This window comes from Zonotrichia albicollis, chromosome 13 (genome assembly GCF_047830755.1).
Source record: "Zonotrichia albicollis isolate bZonAlb1 chromosome 13, bZonAlb1.hap1, whole genome shotgun sequence".
In the NCBI taxonomy this organism is placed as follows: domain Eukaryota; kingdom Metazoa; phylum Chordata; class Aves; order Passeriformes; family Passerellidae; genus Zonotrichia; species Zonotrichia albicollis.
Genome location: NC_133831.1, coordinates 4,341,889 through 4,365,934, shown reverse-complemented (window position 1 = coordinate 4,365,934; position 24,046 = coordinate 4,341,889). Strand labels below are relative to the sequence as shown.

The 24,046-nt window shown below is 40.0% G+C and overlaps 1 protein-coding gene across 2 annotated transcripts in view; it reads left to right on the top strand.

Moving 5' to 3' along the window:
• The window catches only part of CDH13 (cadherin 13), a 444,090-nt gene that overhangs the window by 86,808 nt on the left and 333,236 nt on the right, over positions 1-24,046 (top strand). For both annotated transcript variants that reach the window (XM_074550802.1, XM_074550801.1), the window contains exon 2: positions 224-335. In XM_074550802.1, the coding sequence (XP_074406903.1) occupies positions 224-335 (112 nt within the window). The remainder of the gene's footprint in view (positions 1-223; positions 336-24,046) is intronic.

Here is a 24,046-nt window from a genome sequence, read left to right as displayed (position 1 = left end):
CCTGCCCATATATATATAAAAGCAAAAACCTTACATAAAACTTTTTTAGCAAGATTTGAAGGGGAAGTGTGATGTGATGGATATTTTGTTTTATGAGTATGGACCCCGATGTTTTGCTTTATGAGCACTGAGCCTAAACCCGCTATGGTTCCCAGAAGCCAACATGATGGATGAAGGAGTGGATGTTAAAAGTCTATTTCTGTTTTTTTTTTTTTTCCCTCAGGTTCTGCTGCTTGCATGTGCAGAAGATTTAGAATGTGTCCCTGGATTCCAGCAGAAGATTTTTTATATAGAAAAGCCATTTAAATTCAGAGAGGACCAGCTGATTCTGAACCGTATGTTGTTTTCTTATATTACTATTGTGCAAAAATCAGAATTGTTTATGGATTCATTTCATTCCTGCCATTTATCAGAAAGTTTTTTTTGTTTTGTACCTAAGATTTTGGATATTGTCATGATTCAGTCTGAGTTCCCCTGTATTAATCCTATGTCTCTACAGGCTTGACTTTGTTTCATATATTAGAAATGGCAAAACACAATATATAATCATTTAGGGCTATGTGAATATTGTGGAAACCTAGAATCAGCCATTTCTTAAAAATTAAATTTACTCTGAATTTCTTTTATAGTCTTACCTATGAGCCTGAAATCAGGGCTTGCACATCAACATCTCTATAGAATTATCTCTGCAACTGAGATTTAAAAGTTAATATTTTGAAAGCACTCATAGCTGATACAAGTCCAAGTCTTGACATGAAATTCAAAGGCTGGAAGAAGTTTGGGATCATCAATGGTAGCAAAGTGTCACACAACTGGAATAGTCAGTATATTTCCATAGAGCAGGTATCACATTATAAAACCCAATCTGACACTGTACGCTCAAAACATTAATCTGAAGGAGATTTAACAGTTTTTCAGTTCTGGAGTCACTTCACTCCAATACTTCAGGGTTACAAATTGCTCATTCCATTCTGGGGCTTTGGGATTTCAGCCCTGTCACACAAAAGTGGTGCCTTATCCAGTGGCTGATGTCTTTAAAGACTTAAAAAAGGATTTAAGTGCTGCCATTTTCATAACTTCCAAACACACCTGCATTTTTATGTGTGATATTTATTACTAATGATTTCTTTGTTGTGCTTAGCTGCTGGTGCTGAACCAGGAGTTCTTCTGGGTGTCCAGCAATGGGAAATATCCTATGTGCAATATTTGAATCCTACAGTGGGATGCATCCCATAGCTTGGTGGGACCAAGAAATGCAAACCAATATTACTCACCAAATGTACACATTTCCAACTCGGTTCCATCCTGCTACACTCTGATGTATTTTCACTTCAGATGAAGGTGTAATCTGTGCACATTCACTTTAAAATAGCATTAACTTCTCAAAACGAAATGTCAGAATTAGTTGCCAAAGTCTATTGAAATAAATCTCTTAAACTTAAGTCATCCAGCCTTTGGAGGTACTAAAATAAACCTCTAGGATAACATTTTTAGTCTCAGCATTTTGATATGTTGCTTAGTCTGAGTTGCTTTTTCACAGGAACTTTAGATCATGAGTAGTAGTACTAGTCAGAGATGTGAGATTGTTGTTCAGCTTAGAAAAGAGGCTTCAAGTTTCTTATTTCTTGATGAAATTTCATTTTCTCTGGAATTCTTATTTTGGGCTTGTCAAACACATTATTCCTACGTGGTTAGAAGTTGAAATTCTCAGAATATAATAGATTCAATAAGCAAGCTGGTTTGAAGACCTATTAAAAGAAGCAATATGATAAACTATATGAATATGGATAAGCCAAATTGAATACAAACAACTTTGTTGAATGCTTTTTTGCTTCAGAACTTTGAGGCTGCAGTGTGTCTGGCCAGATCTCCTGGTGATTTGGACAGGATGACCCCAAGGAGGGGTTGGTTCCAAACTGACTGGGCTGCTCTGGGGTGACCCAGCCACTTGTGGTGGCATAAAATGAGCACAAATAATTAAGATGCCATCATTAGTGAGAGGAGGGGGGGAGAGCAAGAAGAGACTCAGAAATGCCTGGGAACAATCTGTGGAATTAAATTATTTTAATAAGCAGACAGTAAATTGGCCTAATGTGCAGTGTTGGACAGAGGCAGGCTGTCGACGCGTGGTCCTGGTTAATTCAATCACCCACAAACAGGGTGTCCTTCATGCAGCACCATTAAACCTCAGCACAGTTCCTTCATTTTAGCTGTCAACAGAATTGATAATTTTAATTGTCTGTTTGAATACACTTTGCATGCTCTTGCATCTTTTTATGCCCATTACCAAGAGCAGTGTAATTTAGCAGTTGCATTGCAATGTGAGGCTTACCAGGGCTGTGTAAATTAATAGAGCAAATATGTAAACCAGGCCTATAGCAGTGATTGTTTTTGTAGTCCTCAATAAGCCAAGGAGCTCCTTAATTCTTTTCTGAAGTGCAATAATACAGTCTTTTTCTTTTTTTTTCTTTTTCAATTTAAACAAGAACCTACTGTACGTTTCATTGCTAGCATCTCCCTTGTAATTAAATATAGGTTGTAGCTGGTTCTTCTGTATTTATTACTTCTACCTATGGCAGTGTTAATTATATTTTACATTTACTGATGGGAAAAATGAAGAGTAGACCATACTGAGGGTACAGAATTTTCTCTTATTTCTTGTTGTGATTTGTAGCAATTTTTATTAAAGCCTGCTTATAAGCTGGCCATGACAAGTCCACGTGTGTGTGCATTTTGTCCTTCCTATCAGTTTCAGTGGTATTCAGTTACTATTTGTTTTTCTGTCATTGTGCTCAGGCTGAACTGGCTTTTTAATTCGTATTTATTTATTTGGTCTTGCATCTCATTTAGTAGTAACTCCAGACTTTGACCATTTCTTTGTCCCTGTTTGGTCATTATTTTTTTCCCCCTCAGACCCCTTCAGATCTCCTTATAACTTGTGTTTTCTATAATCATAAACAAAATAAGCCACGGCACTTTTACTTTTGGTCTGCCTAATTTTTTCCTCTGTGTGCAGAACCAGATGTTCCCTTGATGTAGTAGGAAAAGATCCATGGAGTCACTTTCTGGAAATAGTAATTATATCCACATAATTATTATTCTTACAGACAGTTGTGTCACTGTTTTTTCCTTCCTTATAGCTTTTTCTTTTTTTAAACTTTACACTTAGGGCCATCTTTTCAATCCAATAGTGAAGATTATCAAGATTTCCACATTCTTGATGAAGTGCTAATTGACAGCATTTAATTACAGGTTTTACACCTGTCAGAAGCACTTGTGGCCAGGAAATGCCTGTCCCTGCCAAGGCTGGCAGGTCACTGGCAGTGACAGGGCTCTGTCACGCTGGGCTGAGGGAAAGTTCCTAATCAGACTCAACAAACGTGGGAATGTAATTGTGTTACATTAATCACATTTATACTTAACACACATCGGGCTTGGCTTTTGGGGGTATTTTTAATTGACAATGAATCAAATAGTGCACTTGAATAATGGAGGCAATTAACATAAAGCACGAGGTGATGCATTGTGCATGCTAAACTGGGGGAGGCATTGCCAGTGCTTTAAATGTCAAAACAGAGGAAGTTTTGACCCTTACTTGAAAAGCTCTAATTTGGATGTTAATTAATGGCTGACCTCTTGTGTCTCTTACGTGATAGATTGCCTGTTCAGAGCCTGGGCTGCTTCAAGATCAAGGTTTTGTCTGTCTGCATTTGGGTACTTTATGTTCTGTGGATTTTAACAAAGAGCTTTTCTATTCAACCATATCAAAATCATTGCTTACTCATATGATGTGAAATATCTTAGTGTGCTTGTTAATGCTTAAAAGCAGATTTTCAATTGTCTGGCAAAGCTGTGACCTCCAACAAGATTTGCTTTGTTCAAACCAAATAAAGCCTGTGGAAAGATCAGAGAAGACCATTCCTCCTCCTACAGCCTTGTGTGCACACAGATCATGGCCCTGGTCATGCCCACATCCAAATATTTCCTGTTGATTCTGAGCTGATGCCATGTGAGAGCTGTGATTTATCACACCCACCCTTCCCACTGATTCCATGCCAGTTGCCTGCACAGATGGCCTCTTCCTGTGCCTGTTCCATGCTCCCAAAAGTGGTGTTGTTCCTCTCCTGCTCATCCAGATCCTGGAGTTATCACACCCACTTCGTTCATCTCCCCTTCCTCCCTCTCCCCACACCCTGAGCAGGGCCAGCCTCATTCAGCCCCCTGTGGTCTGCCCAAGCCTCTTCAGGTCCTGACACAGGGTTTGGATGTGGCTGTTACCTCTTCATGCTGAATACTGCAGCGTTTGGGTAATTGGGATTGCGCATGGTAGTTGTAGCTTGCAAAAGAACATGTTCAAGCAAGGTAAGATTTTATTCTTAGCAATTTCTTGCAGGGAAAACTGTCTGAGCTTCTGGGTAATAGGGAGATAACTGTGGATTTTCCACCTATTCAGTGTGTTCTTGCTGAAACAGTGTTGTGTCTTTTCAAAATGAAGAAGTTTTTAATGCATTTTGAGTTGTACAAACATCTTCAATTTTCTTTCAATTCACGTAAATCACTCAGTGAGTTAAGAATGTGCTTCAGAAGATGTTGAAAAATGACTTGGTTCCCATTCCTTGGCATGAGGGAACAGGTTCAGTGGAAAGGTATCTCAACTTTCCTACCCAAGCAAGGGAGTGCTTGCTATATCCTAAAATATATATCTTAATGGGCTCATATGCATGGATAGAATTTGAATACTAGAGCTTCAATCTGACACTTGGGTGCATGGTTAAGATAAGGCACCTGGAACTCTTATTCCATGTGGACAGAAATATTGGTCACGATTTGAAGTAACACATCTTAAGCACACTATTCCTATTTAAATGGTTATAGAAAGCCAAACTCATGTAAGTAAAGTTCCAGGAAATACCTGGGGCTCTGTGCAAAATGGTTGTAAAGCTGTGGAAGTTTTAAAGTGGGAGGTTGGGAACTTTACTACATGCTTGTGGAGGCAGGGTGAGGAAGATCCTTTTGCACCTAAATACCTGATGCATTGCCTTTTAATTGAAGTTTGATGTTGAACTCCTACTCCTCCCCCTTGGAGGGAGAACGTTTTTTGGAAACACAAATTATAACTAAATAATACAGAATATCTCAAATGTGCCTCTGAATAGATACATGCAGGTTGGTGTTGCAGCACAACAATATCACATCATCTGTTTAACTGCTTTCACACATGATTGAAAGAGAACAAAATAGGAGAGAATAGTTGTTGAGTGCCAGGTGGTCAGACAATTCCCTCCCAAAAGCCTCCAGGACCCGAGGGGGAAGGAGTCAAAAAATATATTGTTTGATTTTTATGCATATACATTAAATTAAACTAGTGTTTGCAAAGGTAGGACATTACACTGAGCAGAGTAAAAGAATTGTTTAGTCTCTGGAAAACATCTTCAGGGCTGAATCAAAACCCCTCAGGGGTGCAGTCAGCTCTTGTGGATTAACAGAGGGAAAGGCATATGTGTTGGTGAAACCTCTTCCTTGCATTTTGATTCCAGGGTGGAGGAAATGAGGATCTAAACCCAAAGTTTCTTGTCTGTTTTGTTGAGAAAAGCCACACAACCCTGTTTAAAAAACAAACCAAAACAAGCAAACCCACATGAAAAGTGGGTGACGATCTTTGCAGTGACAGTGAATGCTCTGTTAGCAGCTTGGTCTGGATTTAGGAAGATAAAAGTAGCAGATTACTTGGTTTGAGATTTAATTTGTTTCTGGAGACTGTCCAAAAACCATAATGCTTCACAGCTAATACTTTTTTGAAATACGTGTGGGCTTTGGTTGGCTGAAACATGCCAGCTGTTCTCCTAATAATCTAAATCAATGGCCAACTGCTCAGTATTAGCAGGTTGGGTCTCTTGCTCAGTGCAGTGCAAACCTTGTATTAATAATGTCCCCAGGTGCTTCAGTGGAAAACTTCTCTGCTCATTTCCAGTTGGCAGTTTCAGAACAAAACAAAAAAAAATCAAATTAACCAAGCTATTTCTCCTGAACTGATTACCCACGCAGGCCACAAGGCAGCTCCTTCTCTGCAGGTGTAGAAATGTGTTGGAAGGCCAAAATCTCTTTTAGGAAAGTGTAGGTGGCTCAGCTTAGGCCAACTCCATCAGCAAATAACCTGACACTGATTGCTTATGGCTGGCAACGTTTTAGCAGGGTCGTCTTGCTGAGGAAATGGGAGGTAGGGAGGTGAATTTCTGATTATAGGTCAGAGCTGGGGTCACACTGGAGAGGATCCAGCACCAGCCCAGCTTTGTCAGGGGCAAACTTTGTCCCAAGTGTGACAAAGAGATGCAAATCACCCCACACTGAGACATTAATGCATTTCTGTAGAACATTTCTTGGTATTTTCACAGACTGCCTTTCTGACAAGACTTTTAATTTGAGGATCTTAGCAAAGCACCATTCAAAAGAATCATGGCTAGCTAACCTTTTCCATTACATTTCAAAGTGCAGTGTGGACGTTTAGCAAGAATTAATGGGAGTATGTGAGGTTAAATCTTCCTTTAAACATAGAATCTCATTTAAGTTAATGATATCTTAAAGCATGCAAGTATTCTTGAAAATAATTGTAGATGTAGTTCACAATTAATTCTGAGCTTTTAGGATTTCTCTCTGTTAATCCAAATCAAATTATAACTTTTCTAATGTAATTATGGTCATGCCTCAACTTGCAGTTTTTCTTTCCCTTTGCTTATTTAAATCAGTCCGTTTCAGACAGAGCAGTCTGCCTGCTTTAATGGACACATCTCCTTTTCACACAGCTTTCTGTGCCATGTCACTGCTCAGTCTTGCCTTGAGAATAAGTACCACTGGCTGTAAACTCAGGGAGTCTTTCAGAAATTTCTTAGATTGGGGGATTCTTCTAGCTGGAGGCTAATCCTCTGATTTTGTTTTATGCCTCTCTTCAGCCTATCCACCTGAAATTTTTTCCTCTAGAGAAGGGAAAGAAAAAGTAACTTTTAATGGATTGATTCTGAAAACTCTGGTCTGTCTGGGATGACTTTGTGCATATTTGTATGCCTTGTACCTGCTGCTTCTGGGGCAGACAAGTGAACCTGTAGATAGGGGAGCAAGTGCATGTCATATGCTGTGATGTGAATATTAACTAAAATGTTTGCCTTGTGTTTTTCAAAGCCCTGAAAAAATATCAGCCTAGGCAAAGGGTAGGATTTGCTCAAATAAGAATCCCTGCCTGTAAGGGATTATCTTAAACAAAATTTGAAATTTCTTTACCAAGAAATTCCTTTAAAACAAAGCTAGGAACCTTGGGAAGGCCTAAAAGATTCCTATAGTGATCTGGGATGTTGCTTTTAAGACAAGAATTCCACTTACAATACTCACTTTGATTTGTTTACTTTCTTTAAAAAAAGAAAAGCAATAAAAAACCCAGTTCAGCCTTTGTCTCTCAGCTGTGGAGAGAACTGAAGCAGAACTGAGAGCCTTTAATAAGGCAGCAAAAGGGAGGCACTGCTGGAGCAGCTTTACAGGTAGTCAATAGCAGAAGAGAAATTCCTCCCTGAAGTTGGAGCCAGCTCTGGTAAATCTCTGACACTTTGAAACACTTGCTGGCAGGTACCAGAACCTAAAAGCAGGTTAGACTGAAGTAAGTGATAATCTCCTTGATGCACAGCACCATTGTGCTGCCAGGCAGTCAGGTTTGTTTTACTGAACAGCAGATTGTGAATCTTTTCTCCCTTATCAACTGCGTTGTGAGTGCTTAGGATCTGGCTTTATCTATAAACTGGATTGTCTTGCCTTGGACTTTTCCTGAAATAGTGTAAAGCAAACTTGTAGGAAATGGGTGCATTTTTAATTTTGTTATTGTATTCTATAATTAAATATGTTATTCTCTACTAACCACACTGATAGGAAACATTGTTTATGTAAATGTATTGAGGCACGTGGGTTTTGTTTACCTTCCTTTGTGTGGCAGTGAAGCAGAGGAAACACAAAATGTGCTCTGGTCTGCTAAAAACCCAAATTGCCTGGTTACAAGTAGAACCCCTGCAGTCTTTATTTAGCTGGAATTTTAATTACAGTGCCAGCTCTCAACACTTACAATAAAACAGTAGGGAGACACTATAATTTGACCTTTATAAAACATTAACACCAACCTATACAAAAACAAAACTTCAGCTTAAAAGAATACAGTGGGAGGCAGAATTCAAGAAATTATGAAAACAGTGTAGTTATGATACTTTAACTTTTGGAAAAAGCACAGCAATGTGGGTAGGAAATGTGTGATATTGGTGTTTGGTTCCCTGAATCTTGTTGTCTTAGGAGAGAAATTCTGCATTGTTGGCAGAGGAACCTTCCCATGGTTTTCATGTCTTGGGGAAGTCAATGCTGCTGTGAGGCTTGGGGTAAAGGATGCTGCCCAAACCCCACAGGAAATGCTGATGGATAAAATCCAGATTTTTTTCCCCAGTTAAGCCAATTTAGGGAATTCCAGGTGCCACCCATCCCCTCTGCATCTCCTCTTTGCTGGAGTGTTTGTGGCAGTCCCTGTGCTGAGCTGCACCAAGGGCTCCTTTCTCCTGCTGAAGGTCAGAGCAGAGTGAGGTGGGGAAGAGGAGGAATGGAGCAGAACATTGTTCTGTGGTGGATGGGAATGTCAGTGCAGCTCTTGATTTATCACTTTTTCAAACCAATTTGCATGTGCTTAATTTCAGCATATATTTAGGTCCAGCTGGTCTAAATAAATGTGATTTTTAGGAGCAATCTTATATCCTATGTTTTTATGGACCAGTAACAATCTTTATTGATATTCTGAACTGAAATTCACCTTGAAAGCTACTATTTTGTTATTTCAATGCCAGCTCATATATATAAAAGCAAAAACCTTACACAAAATTTGTTTTCAACACTGCTGAAAGGGGCAGCAGGACTGGATCCAAGGTGCAGAAACACCAGAAATGGTCACAAATCCAAATTTATTTTTGTTTAATTCTGGCTGAAATAGTCCCTGCATTGTAGTGTGGCAGCTCACAGTATTTTCTAGTTCTGTCATCACTCAAAGATGATGAATGGTTTGCTCCAGGTCTTCTCTTGTTGTTAATTTAATATATAATAAGCATAGTTAATAAATGTCACCTTTGCTTTTTTATGAAATGGACTTGAAGCTGTAAACACAAGGGTACTTTAAATGTCCCATGATAAAAGGGAAATTTGAAGTCGTCTGAATGCCAAGGTTACAGGTTGCCTTCATGTGACCTGACACATTTTCTTTTTCTGTTTGCTGACAGCTGAAGCATCAGATGCTAAAATCTCTTCTTCCCTAACTTTTGATGTGATGTTTCACACCATGCTATATCTGTGTTCAAAGGTGATGCTGGATACAAAAAAAATTATGGGGGTAGGAAGGCAGTTATTCAATATTGTGATCAAGAGTTTTCCAGGGGTTCATTTTGGTTGAATGAAAACCCATGAGCTCAGCTGACAATAATTTGGTGTTTGGCTGTCCAGTTACTATTGCTCTGGTTTTTGGGGATTTTTTGATGTTTTTAATTCAGGCTCTTCTAGTTGGAATTTTTATTCAGCCTGGTTTGTATTTATGGAGGAACCACTCAAGTGCATCATAAAAAAATATAGGAAATAGTGATTTTATAATATTTTTCTAGAGCAATGAAAGCAGTATTGTGGGAGTTACACAGAGTAATTTGCAACCAGAGAGCTCATTTCATTTAAATTTTTAAAAGTTACATTTGTGACAGAGGAAAGGGTCTAAAATTATCTTTAATAACAGAGCTGATGAGTTCATTCTTCCGATTAATAAGAAAATGCAACTCTCCAAATGTTCTGTAAGATTTGGTATTTCTTCTGAGAAATCAGTCAGATCTCATGCAGGTAGGCAGAAGGTTTTTGACATAATAGAATAGCAGCCTCTGTCAATTAAATGTAAATCAAAATAAGAACTTTTATTTAAAATGATATTATTACTTCTGGCACTTTACTTTTATTCTTTGAGACGCTGCCTTTAATAGCTTCTCCAATAAATTTCAAAGAAGCTGAAATATAGAAGCTGTAACACTTCCAAAATAAATCTATTAATTGTAATGCTTCTGAAAACATTGGGCATTGACTACTTACTGCTGTTTTTATAAGTCAGCATCCCTTCCCAGAACTGTCTGATACTGACTGGAGTTAGCACTGGTAATTAATTGAAATGAAATTACTGGAATGATGAATGAGAGTTGGACATGTTGGACTTAACTCTTTCTGGTGCTCTAGTTCCTGATTTAGATGGAGTTTAAGCAGCACCTGAATTTCAGGTCCTTCCCACTCTCCAGAACTTTTCAGCAGAGCCCAGATTCTCTCAGGTTCAACCCCGGATTTTCTTGCTCAGAATGTCCTTTGGGAAAGGCTCAGGCTGCTCCCCATGCAAAAGGAAAGGTGGGAGAGCTCCCAGCACAGGAATTTTCTGTGCTGAAACAGATTATTTGGGCTGATTATGCTCAGAGCCATAAATACAGCAAGGAGTTCAATTTCCACGGGTGAGTGCTGCTCCTGCTGAAATTGGGATTTTCTGCCCAAGCCTGTGCCAAAACCCTCATCCTTCCCGTCTGCAAGGGCTACTGGATTTTAGGTTACTGATCAAACAAGTCTAGGCTGGTCTTTTGAATGTTCTCTTAATGAATTCTTAAATGTAACAGATCTGGATAGGGCTGAGCTCTGGAAATGGGGGCAGGGGCTGGTGCTGCACCTGCTGCTGGCAGTGAGTGGGTGAGAGCCTCAGGATGCTGGGGAGCAGCTGGCACTGCCCTCAGGAGAACTGGCAGATTTAATAGTTTAATAAAGAGATAAATATTTGCTAAATTAGATTAAGGACTGGATTTAATGTGGCCAGATGGAAAGTGATAGTTTATGGGTGAAGGTGGTAAGATTGTTCTCTGTGGAGCTTTGCTGTTTGGGTGTGGGATGTGCCAGGGGGTGGCACACACTGAGCCAGCACCAGGCAGGACTCACCTGTGAGGTTGGGTAGTGCTGAGAGGTGGGAATGGGACCTCCTGCCTTTATGGGCTTAAAAACATCACCAAAACCACCAAAATCAACCAAAAAACCACCAAAACAAATATAAACACAGAACAGAGCCCTCAAAGCAACATTCAGGCAAATACAGCAACCTCTGCTTCTCTTCCTGTCCTCTCCCCTCCCTGTGACAGTCTGTGAGAATCTTTGTCCCAGTCTTTGAGTTTTTACACAGCGTTTTCTTGTTGAGGATTTCCTGAGGAGCAGAGTTTTTACTTGAACCTACACCTGCCACAATCCCAGCAGACTGAAACCTTATCTGTACACATAATCTTTGGCTTTATCCTTCTTGTAGCTTCTTTCTGTTGAAAGAGTTTTACTTTAGATGGATTAATTACACATGGATTAAATGAGTGACTCCACAGCCTGGTAGTTTCCCCATTTCCATGAGTTAAAGTGGTTGTCTCAATCTCTACTCACCTGAGTGTTTACATTTGTAATGCTTTAAATCAATCAATGGATGGATAAAACCATGAGAAGCATCAGTGATTTCAAAATAAGTATTTTTCTAGGTATTTTAATAGCTATTCAGGGAGCTGGAGCTGGAACTTGAACTTGCTTGTGATGTGTGCACAAGAATATTTGGATGTAATGATTACGAAGTGTGTAGGAACATTTTAACTTAGCTTTCAGCAGAGGAAAAAGTGGGTTTTTTTCTGGATTCTAGAGTCATGTGCTAGAGTACCATTCTTATGGTACTGGAACATAATGGGGGAAATATACATTAGTTTTCCTCCCAAAAATGTAGAAATAAAATTGACAATTTTGATCTGAAGGTTTCAAGATTTGGTTGAAAACTGTTGAGGTGTAGTGATGAAATCTTACAGGAATTAGAAAAAATGCTGAAGGCTCATCTGCAAATGCTGTTTGTAGCTGACTTCATGCAGTTCTGTTTTACCTCTGGAAAGTAAAATCAATTTCAGATTAACTTTGACAGGGAGGTGTTGAGGTGTGTGAGTCAGCACTTACTCAGATATTTCTGCCAGCCTGTTGGGAAGACAAAGAATTGTGATGGATATTATCAATAACAGTGCTAGCCTGAAAGGAAAATTGGCTAACTAAGTTAAGAAACGCTTTCCTGCCTTGTCCTGGCACACTTCGCAAAAAACTAAATTATAAGTTGTTATTAGTGTACAAAACTAAAATTTATCTTGAGATTTAGGAACATTTTTTTCCCTTGCTCTATCCCCTTTTTGTAAAAAACCCTGCTGTTATTGCTTTTGCTGATTTCTTTCCCCTTTGAAATCTGGAGCAGCTATTTTTTTCTTGAAACAATGTGTTTGGTAGAAGTCAGTACAGCATGATTGAAACAATGAGGGATTTCATTCTTTTTATCCACAATTGTGGAGCTATATTCAATAACCCTTTATAACAATCTTTCCACTATAATGAATTATGTATTGATTCTTCTTTCGCAGTAGCTTCATTACAGAATTCCAGATGGAAAATGGGCTTTTAGATGTCAACCTGAAACTCTTCACAATTTTGAATATGGTATTACACATAATTCTTTGAGGACCTAATCACACAACATTTGAATTCAATGAAACAACTCTCATTGACTTCCCTGAGAGCTGGCTGAGGCTTGGCTTGAGCTATTGCTGTGTTATTGAAAGTATAATCAGCATTTTGATTCAATTTTCCATCTCTTTCAAGTCTTACATGTTAGCTGCGCTGTGCATGTGGTCCTGCCACACAGAATGATGGATTGTTGGGTTGGAAAGGCCCCCTAAGATCATGGAGCCCAACCATCACCCAGCACTAAATCCAAGCGTCACCTCCAAGGATGGGAACCCAGCCACTACCCTGGGAATCCTGTTTCAATGCTTAATAACCCTTTCATTAAAGCAATTTTTCCTAATAGCCAATCTAAACTTCCCCTGGTACAATTTGAGGCCATTTACTCTTTTCCCATCTCTTGTTAATTTTGAGATTGATCCTAACTGGTTACAAGCTCCTCTCAGGGATTTGTAGAGAACAATAAGGTGTCCCCTGGGCCAAAACAAATCCATCCTCAGCTGATCCTCCTCACTTTTAGGCTCCAGACCCTTCCCAGCTCTGCTGCCCTTTGGTCACATTCCAGCACCTCAATATCTGTCTTGTGCCTCTCACAATATTCAGGGCACTGGGAACTCTACATTAGCACAATTTTAGAACAGACTTTGAAAGTAAAAAATATTTACACATTTTTAATTGCAAATTTTGTTGATGGAGCTCCTGCAGATGCTGTGTGTGACAGAGGAGTGTGGGAGCTGGGTGTGTGGCTCTGTTCCTTTGGCTGAAATTCCAGGGTTAACAGCTCTGGAGCACACAGGGGTCTCTGGCCATTGATTTTTAGTGGTTGCTGTTACAGAAAGTACGAGTGGCATTTAAGAGAGACAAAGCACCATATTAAAATTAATGCCTTTGATTTCCTCCAAATCATCTGTAATCCATGTGGACCTGTCATAATTTATACCTGGCCCGGCCACAGCAATAAGTCTGAAACTGTCACGTAATCTGCACCAACACTTGTGCACAAGAGGAATGGCACGTGCTGCTCACTGCAGTTGGTCTTGAGGTATTAATTATTTATCTCTCCCTACCCAGAAGGCTGCCCTGAGCTTAATTGGACTTTCTCATTATTTGTTTTGCTAAGAAAAAAATGGGATTAAATACCGGGAGAGGAAGATAACGGAGGTTTTGCTGCAGAAGATAAATAAAAACCAATTCCTGTTTGTTTCTAAACATGATAAATGTGACCAGGTTTTTTTGGTGTTCCCCACTGCCCCCAGAGTCTTGGGGGTCTCCTGAGGATAATCTTAAGAGGATAAAGTGTCTCTGAAAGGCAATTAGCAAGATTCCTATGAACTGGGCCATGCACGGGCCATGCTCAACCCTCTCCTGATTAATGCTCATCTTAATTCCATTTCTTGGGATTTTATTTACTCATTTCATGCGCAGTGTATTTAGTTCCCTTAGCTCTGCTCTGTGGTTTGGAATCATTCTGGTGCCTTTCAATCCCTGCCCAGCTGTCCCTGTGAGCAGCCAGCAGCCCCAGGAAGGGGGATAGCAGTGGAATGTGAGTTTAGAGCAAAATCCATACAAGGTCTGGTCAGTACCAATAATTGAAATCATTAATTCTGTAATGAAACTTATGAAAAGGGGATCAGAGAGGAAGACACTGGGCTTTTAGGATGAAATTCAACACCTTATGTCTGCTCTCCTGATTTTATTTAGAGGAATCATATTTCTTTGGAGGTGTGCAACTCACAGTGTAATAAAGCTCTGGGGAAAGTTCTTCTCTCTTACCATATGTCTTATGTGCTATACCACTAAAACAATTTTTATTTCTTTATTTTTTTAAATTCTTTTCTAAGACAGAAATTCAAAAGTTTGTCACTTCTTACCCAGTCTTTATCCATGTCTGCATTTGGAGAATTCCAGGACAAGCCAGGGTCTGTTTAAGTGTCTTCCAGCAGATACTATGCCATATGTTTAATTAATATTGCACCTTTACTACTGCAACTTCTCTGTTCAGGAAGCCTCTACCTCCAGGAGGCTTTTGAACTCATTTGATGTGCTTCAACACCTTTTGTGAGCCTTGCTTATTTCTTTTATGTTTATTTCTGTCTTTGGAAATTGGTGCAGTGGGAAAGCGAGGTCCCTGCCACCCACCTGCTTCCTTGAGCTCAAACTCTCCAGCACCAGCCCACCTACAGACCAGAAATAAGCAAACAGCTCTGACCAGAAGGTTTCAGCAATCAGCGTGTCCCTCTTGTTCTAAAATTAAATGAGATGCAGAACCTGTCTCAGAACAGCCTGTTTGAGGCGTAATGGAGAGGGGAGGTCCATTATTGAAGTTGCATCCTATTTACACCACGTACCGCAGCATCCTGTAGCTGGTGAATGTTCTAACTGCCAGAAGTAATATGACCTCTGAGGCAGGGAATATCTTCCTCCATCTATTTTCAGTTAGTGAGAATCTAACTGAAACAGTAGACAACTGCTGGAAATAAATGGAGATTAGTAAGTTTTCCTGGCTTTACACAGTACATCATAAAATGTTGAAAATATTAAAACAATTCTATATGTTCTTGGAAGATAAACACGAATAGGGAGGGGGAGGATTTGGACTTTTGGGGTAATGAAATTTCTCAGGGTTGTTTGAGGGCACTTTTTTGTGCACAGGCTGTTGCTGCCAAGCAGGAAACCTGATGCTGAAGGGATCTTTACACCCAGATGGTCACTTTGAGCTCCTCACTCCAGAATAGTTGTGGGTCAGATCTGGACTGGCTGGAGTCACTGTCAGCACCTGCTGGCTGATTCCTTTATGGGCTCCCCCAGGATCTTTGCAGTGTTTTCTACCTGGAATTGGTTTTGTTTAGCTGGTTGCTCTGTGTATTGATCTTGAGCTGCCAGCTAATTTACAGGCAGCATTCACCCAGCACAGTGTGTACACAGTGAGCAGAGGAAACAGGAATTCACCAGGTCCTGCCCGTGGTGCTCATCAATGCCCTGCAGCCACTTTTATTATTGTGCTAAAGGCAGAACGCCTGGGACTGCTCCATGGCCCCTGAGCTGCCCATGCCCAGATTTCCATTCTCTCACTCAAAACCAGAGTGGCTGCATGCAAACTGCTCCCTGTGCATGATCCTGGACCCCTGGGAGCTGGGAGTGCAATTAGGCTGCCACAAGGAAGCACAAATGGAAAAGAGAAGGGGCTGCACTAAACGGCATTGATGTTACCAGATGGGGCAGCTTCACCTTGAGCATTCAATAGGGAGGGAAAATTTAGGAGCTAGAAAAATTGCTTAGGACTGTTGGAAGTGCATATGATAAAGGAGTTAAGATCCTAAAAAAGCCCTGCTTTTCCTTGGCCCTGCCTATTGCACAATGTACATAACTATTCCTAGTTAAGTCACTGAGGCTGCTGGCAAACTTAGGAGGAAAACATATGCTTGTGTGAAATGCTGACTGGAAGTTTAGCTAATGATCTATTCAGCTCTGGGTGCCATACACAGATCATGAAACATTTACTTCCAATAATTAGCTGTTTTGTAGTTTGGGGCTTTTTATTTTTTATTCCTTTTTGTTCTTTTTTAATCCTACTCAGGCATATTGACAAACATGGCTTTTTGCTCTGCTCTTGGAGAAAGTTGCAGCTGCAAAGGTCCCTTGAGTTATGCCAATCACTTGCAGATGTTCTTCTGAAAGCAGAAATTAAATAGAATTTCTTGATGCCAATAAATTAAATGAAAATATTACACTGCAATCTCTAAAAACGTGTGCTCTGGTCACAATGCATCAAATACTGCTAATATAATGATGACCTTTTAAAGGAAAACACATTATGCTGGAGCTGTCTTTGTATTAAACCTGTGGAATGCTGGTATGCAAAAGTCAAGCTATTAAACAGTGGGAGAAATGGAGTGGAAATAATATATTTTGCCTTTGTCTGCTGTTCTGATAGGCACATTCTTTTTTTCCTCCTGTATTCAGTCATGCTCTTCTTGAAACCATAAAACACAGAGATGGATCAAATACACGATAACATTTTGGAACATTATATCCTGCTGCATTTTGATGAGTTGGATCAAAATCACAATGACCAAAAGCTGTTGTTCAATAGCAGAAATGAGCAGAACTGCAGAGAAAGATAAGCAGGGTCCTTGTCTACCCTCATCATGGTCAGAGCATTAAAAAATGAGACGCATTTGCTCAGAACTAAGAAGATTTCCATTTACTCCTCAGACGCTCAGATTGAGTAGTTCTTGTGAGGAGTGAGTTATTTGAGTAGTTATTTTAGCAGAGACCCCTGAAAGGTGTTGAAGTACTTTTGGTGATCTGTACCCAGATATTCACATGTCCATTGCAGAGATGTGGAATCAGAACTCTTCTTTCTTTACAAGTGTGTTCTGGGGTTGATTAAAATCACATTTGCAAGTTATTAAGTACCTCCAGGTGCTGAGTCAATTCTGCTTGTGTTCCAGTTACTTGCTGGAGAAATAGGATTTAATTCCTAGGGCTGTTTTTCCAAAACCTTTTCTACCAGTTTATCCACTTAGAAAATTTGGTTTTGAAATTTTTCTTTTGTCTGCAGAAAAAAAAAGGAAACTTTCTTCTATTTGGCTCTTTCCTAATAGAATGGGCACAGACAAACAGAACTAAAATATTTTTGAGCTTAAAGAAGCTCTATTTAAGAGAAGAAAGTTTTGCTTTTCAGCCTGGAGATTGCATGACTGTGACCTGCTTTACTTTGGTGGGAGGACTATAAGATTTTACAAGTTGGATACAGCTGTTCCAAACACCAGTTTGGAGTTTTGATCCCAGTGAAACAGAGCTGGGTTGGACTCTGTGGTGGCTACAACCAGGAGCAGGAGCCCAGGCCTTGGCACTGGTGCAGGAATTTCCCATTCCTCGGTGTGTGTGTGCTGGAATGCTCTCTGCAGAGCCAGCAGGGAGGAGAATTTGCTTCCCGAGCTCAGCAGGTCTCTCAGTGCCACAGCACTTGCAGGGGGCTCTGAGGCAGCACAGGGAATGGGAGATGTGTTGTGTTTGCACAGGGAGTTAAATAAACATCTCACACTGTTATAATTTTCTGCTTTTCCCGCTGTATAAACAGCTGCTGGTAGCTTGTCAATCACCTTCTCCATTGGTGCTACTAATTGCATAGGGAAACATTATAAAACAGCTAAAAAAAGTTTCAAGGCTGATAGCAGAGAAGTCAAAAGGTTCTCAAACATTGTGTTTATCTCCTCTTGAGATAAAGGTTTTTCAGAAGGCCCTGAACCTGGAGGATCAAAGGGAGCATTTTGTTTGTAATGAGTACCCATCAGTGCCTCCTTTAATTACCATTCTTGTTGGTGTCTATTAACAAAAACCCACCAGGCTCTGCAGCAGAAAACATTAATTTACGAGTAATGGACAACGTTGTGTGAAATACATTGCTGGATATAAATCACTCAGTGTTTGAAGACTTAGACCAAAGTCATGTTTAGAATATTCTGTGTTCCTCCCTCCAGCCAATGCTAATTAAAAGCGGTGCTTTGCCACTGTAGTCAGCAGGAGATGTTGAATCCCTTCCTTTGAAAATGAGCCCCTTCCTTGGGCTGCTCCCTTCCAAAGGCTCCCAGCCTCACTTCCAGCTTGGTGTGTCTGGAGAGCTCCTTTGAAATTTGTTCTCCAGAGCCTTTTCATATTTACAGCCCTCAAACCTCCCAAAACTCCTGAGCAAACTCTTACTTTTTAGCATCCCAATGAAGCCTCTCAGCATTGTTTAATCACCTTGGGGTGATTTTATGGATGCTGCTAGTGAGCCCAAACTGACCACTGTGATTAGCAACATTTGAGGTCAGAGCTTTGTTTGTGTGCCTGGTGCTGGATTTGGGCACATATGGCCATGCCAGCATGTGCCAGGCATGTTTCTGGCAGGTTCCTCATGTGAGGATCAGCAATATTGTTGCTCTGAGCAGTCAGAGCTGCTGGAGATGAGCAAGGCTGCTGTCCCTGCCTGGCAAGGATATTTAGCATGTGAGTAGCCTTGGCCAGCTGAACTTTGCTGGGCTGCACTGTGTGCCCAGCAGGCCCTGACCCATGTATTAATAAGTTTAAAAGCTTGTAACAATTTTTAAAAGCTGATCTGTGTTTGTAAGGTTAAGGCTACTCAGTCTGAGCTAGCTGCACTACAGAAGCAGTGAATTACAGTGAAACACTGTGTAATTCCTGCTCTGTCAACAGCTGAATTTGCTGACCAAACCTCTTGTTCAGTCATTACAAGTGGGCAAAGTTTAAGTGCCCTTTGCCCATTCATGAGTCTGTTCTGCAATTCTCCAAAGTCAATCTTTCTCCTGGAGGAGTCTCTATCATTACTCTGTAAATTTGGCAGTATCTGAGCCAGTGTTTAATTTGGAATCTCTGTGAGTGAGCGTTGCCTTCTGTCTGCATTGTTTGTATCTGAGGGCTCTTTTTCAATTCAGAGTGTACAACTCTCTATAACTCTCTCTTCTCTTAGAAATCTCATACAAGATAAACTGTTCTTGCTGGTTTGACTTTTTTAACCAAAACCCCCATTTGGGGCATGTCTGCAAACTGATGAGTGGAATGTTCAGCATTTCTTGTTCTCATTTCCTTTCAAAGCTTAGGAAAGCTAAATCAAGTTTCAAAGCATCCATTTGTTTTCTGACCTCTGTGAGGTGTTTGCCATCTGTGGTAACTCTGGGCACCTCAGAGCAGGGAGATACAAACTCAGGGTCAGCAGAACTGAAGGCAAAGATTTTGTAAGGTTTTTCTGTCTAAATTGGCACTTTATTTCAAAGCACACAGGGAAGAACTGCTGACATGGAACACGTAACGAAATTTCAAAGCCACAAAGAATGTTTTTATCCATTTTTCTTTTATTTGGAAGAAGCATAGTAATTATCTGTCAGGCTAAAACTGAGTTCTGTTCTAAAGGATGATGTTGAGAGTGCTGGATATTTGGAGGGAGAAAAATTAGACTTAGTAGAAGCTCCAAGATGTGTTTCTAATCCAGAAAGCTTTTTCCTATTAATACAATCTCTTGTGCACCATCTTAATTGTTTCATCATTTATCTTCATTAAAAGTTAGCGAGTTACAGAAATTATTACTGTATATCAGGAAATTTTATTTTATGGATACTGCAAACCTTTCAAGAGTTACTTTCCTCTCTAGAAGAGTAAATTACTTTCCTCTGTCTTCTTCATGTACTGGGATGTTTATTGCACTTATGAGAATGCTAAATTCTACATTTCTAAATTTCAGATTGTGATAAATGTCCCTGCCCCTCTGGAGCTTTTGAATAGTATTAACCTTAAAAAAAACCCCAGCAGCCAAACATCAGCATTTAAAGTTTTGCTGGAAAAACAATTCTGTAAAATATTCCTAAATGATTTATGATTAGAGTCTGCTATTATTGAAGTTAATGTACCTTAATGGACTTCATATAGGTGGAAAAAAAGGCATGTACAATGAAGGTTGCCCAAGCATTTTGCATTTGCAAGAAAACTTTTTAGTTTTCTTAACCTCTCATGTCTAAGACATTTTTCCTCAGTTGTTGGAAACAGCACCAAGCAGTTGTTGTCTGTAATTTTATTGAGTTTCAATTTTATTTTATCTTGGAAAAAAAATCTCAACCAAAACAAGCAAGACAGTTTTCAACTCAGAAAGGAAAACAGGTATTTTTATATGCAGCAGGAAGAAGAATGCCCATTTTCTTGCTGTAAAAACAAATTTTGTGCAGCTCACAGTTCAAGGTGTGTAGGAGGACAGCTGAAATTCAGTAACACAGAATTACTCATTGTTAGGAAATGTTTTTATTTGTGTGAAAATTGGTTTTGATTTGGTAGGGGTAGAGGACTTTGTTTAAATAAATAAAATAGTATATTCTGTATGTTTGCTTTATCGGGCAGCGTGAGCTGAGCCTTCTTGAGGGTTCAGTATTTTTATAAGATGAAGGCTCAGGCAAAATCACTTTATTTTCTTCATACATGATATGATATCTGTCCCAAAAGTGTGTCTTGAGTTCTTCTCTTTCAATAATGTAGAATTCTAAAATATAAAATTCTCTATTAAGTGGAGTAAATTCTTCCAATGAAAATGCAAAATGTCAAAGTTAAGTTTACATGAAAACTCAGCTTTTTTCCCCTGTAAGAATGTTCTGTAATTGCACAGCTCCATCCTATTTGTCAGTTGAACCTTCTTAGTTATGTTTTCTTTTGAGAACTCAGCAGAATTAGTGTCCATGAAATTAATTTATATCTTAGAAGCCTTTTAGAAGGTTGCAGGAAAAACTGTTGCCACTGTGTTGCTGTGAAATCATTCTAAGTAATTGTGCTAAATTGTATTAAAAAGCTCCAGGACAGAGAACACTGAGCAGAAGGATAAAGGTCACATTTAATATTTCCTCTGCAATTCAAGTGAGGCAATCTGGCATTGCACGGTCAACTCAAAGGCATCTTTTGCAACCAAATACTTGGGCATGAATACCAGAAGTTATTCCAAGCCATGCTTTGAGGGGTGGTTTGTCCTGGGAACCCATTCCTCCTCATCCTCACTGACCTGGGCTGTGGAGTGGAAGGGAAAGAAAGGAAACACTGCAACACGTGCCTATCTAGAGGATGGAACTGCTTTTGGAAAAGATGCTTCTGACTGAACCAGCAGCACCTTCACTGCTCCCCCACAGTGGCTTTTCTTGGCACATCATTTTCCTGTTTGTAGTTTTCCAGCACAGGTTGAGTTTGGGTGTGATGAGTGCTTTGGATTTTACCTGGACTGCTGAGGAGGAAGGTGGACACCAACCAGAGGCAGCAGGAGGGCAGAGAGTGTGAGACTCTGGGAGCACTGAGAAACCAGGCTGGAATGTGGTGCCTCCTGGAGGAATTTTGGTGATAAAGATTCTGTGTTAGAAACTCAGAGCATTGTGCCTGTGTATCACAGGGCAGAAATCAGCCCAGCACACCCCACTGAAGAGAAGGGATGGGTTGAACATGCAGGTAACACAATGTGTGCTGACTTATGGACCTCTGAGGGCTTTGGATCATAAGACAACATAAATTCCAAAAGCTGTGCAGCTGCTGCAAGACCATGCACTCGTCTGACCTGGAAAGGAAGGGGATGCCAACAGCTGATCATTGCTTTGCTTTCTGAAGGGAAAAGAGGAGCTAGGGGAACAGTGCTGCCTGGAATATTAGAACAGCTAACACGTTCTGGGGTACACTCTCAGCAGTTTGAGAAAGAGATAAAACCAGTGGTGGTTGAGGGTTATAGAGTGAGTCCAAGCTGAAGAGAGAATGTGGCAGAGACGTGGGAATCTGGCCTTCATGGCACAGGAGAGATGGGAATGGACAACTCTGGGGGAACTTGTCAGGGGTCAGAATCCTATTTTGCCATAGAAGGAAGAAAATCTGCAATGTGCTGTAATTGAAAAAGGATTCTGCTGGAGGAGGAGGATGATGATGATAAATGTTCTGTCATATCCCAAGCATTCCAATGGCTGTGTATCACAAACAAATGCCACAATCCACCCAGGCCACTGGATCAAATCCTGATCTGCTGCTGGGACAGCAGGGACAGCCCTGCAGCTCTGGAGAGCAGAATTTCTTATGCTTGGGAAACAACTCTTGAGAATGCATGGCAAAATTGTCCCAAGGCCAGTGCATGGATTAAGTGCAGTTATTAAAAGGCTTGAGAGATTCTCAAGGGTGAGCAAAGTTGGGAAGCTTGTGAGACAGAGAAGGGAAGTGTCCTGCATTTCAGAGTGACACAGGCAGCCGTCAGCTCAGCCTGCCCTGAGACACAGAGAGCACAGGGCTCACAGGGCAGTGTGTGCTGCATGCAGCCTCTGCAGAGGGGTCTCCAGAAAATATTTAATGGAGGGGCATAGAACTAATCTGGAGAAATTGTAAAACTGGGAATCAAACTCCTAAGTTTCAGATTGTTGTATTTTTGTTTTAACGCCCATTCCTACCTTGTTTTTTCTCCTTAATTGCTGTTTCCAATACTGAAGGCAATTATAGTCACAGATTTACTTTTTTATTTGCAAAAAGAGTTTGAATATACACTGTGCATATTAAACAGTCACCACAGTGAATTTTTGACAAAAGAGATGATTGTGGACGTAGTGCAGGGTGTTTTTCAGCTCAGTTGTGTTGGATTAGAGCTTAATATCTTATTTCTTTATGTTTATTTTAAGATTCATTCTTTAATCCCATTTTCATGGAGTAGATTTTCCTTCTTGAAGCTTTTTCTGTTTTCTCTGTCCATCACCTTTGCTGGAGATCTGAACCACAATTTTAATATTTCTGCTTAGACTGACTCTTATTAGTTCAAAGCAGAGCTACATATTTTAAATTGATCAAGGTTTCTGAAGCAATTATAACAACTGCTTTTGGAGGACACAGTTGCAGTTTTCATTTTGATACTATATGAAAGTGTGTTTCTTCAAAGCTACCAATGTAAGCTAGTAAGAGGCAGCTGGTAATTATTCTCTAATAAACAGAGTGAGAAGTACATGAAAAACCTTCGGGGAAACATACACTGCTTGCAGAGCAATTAATAAAAATCTCAGGACACTTAAAAGAAAATTCAGCCTGAGAATATGTATGCATTTGGCTGTGAATTTGAGTCCATTCCAAATTAACAGGTCTGTTGTGATCAAATTTGTTATTTGTTTACCAACACCCTTTCACTTGTTATCATTCAACAGACTTTAGGAGTTTTTATTCTTAATCAACTCTTAATTTTATTTATAAAAGCTTTTCAGCTTCCAATATCTGCTGTCTCCAAATAATCAAAGTTTTGCTATATTAATTCCCTCTCTGTTTTAACTTGTTTTGCTTGTAAATATTTGAGCATGGATAAAACTTCATGGATCTCCATTAATTAACCAAACAGCTCCAAACAACTGGCAAAATTCCTGTCCTTATGAATGATTTGTTTTTGCATTATGCCTCCTGGTTTTCCTGGCATATTATTACCTTTTCTGACTTCATAATGCTAAATCAAAGGTGTTTATTGAAAGCTGAAAAGACAAAAGTGTGACCACTGGGGACCTTGAGAAAAGAGCAGAGGAAGTGTTTATTGCCAAAGAGCCACATTTGTGGTGGCACTCAGGCTGTGAGCACTTTGTGTTTGCAAGGTTAAGGCCGGGTTCAAAAGAAAAACTGGAACTACACCAGGACCTGAGCAGGAGGGAGGCACAGGGAGTTTATCTGAGCACATCTCAGAGTTTATCTGCCTCCCCTGAGTTTCCTTCAGGGTGGCAAAGCCCTGACAAGCTGAAAGGTTGCCCTGTCAAAGCAGCAGGTTTGGCACTTTGGTAGGGCAGACATGGAGTAATTGGGTTGGGTGAAATGTGCTCCAAGAGCAGGAAAAGACAAAGTGAGAGGAGGAAAAGCATAACTCAAACTTCCATAAAATTTATCTTCTCCTTTGGGTGGAAGAATGAAAAGTTTGCTTTGAAGAGTTTATCTCTGTGACATC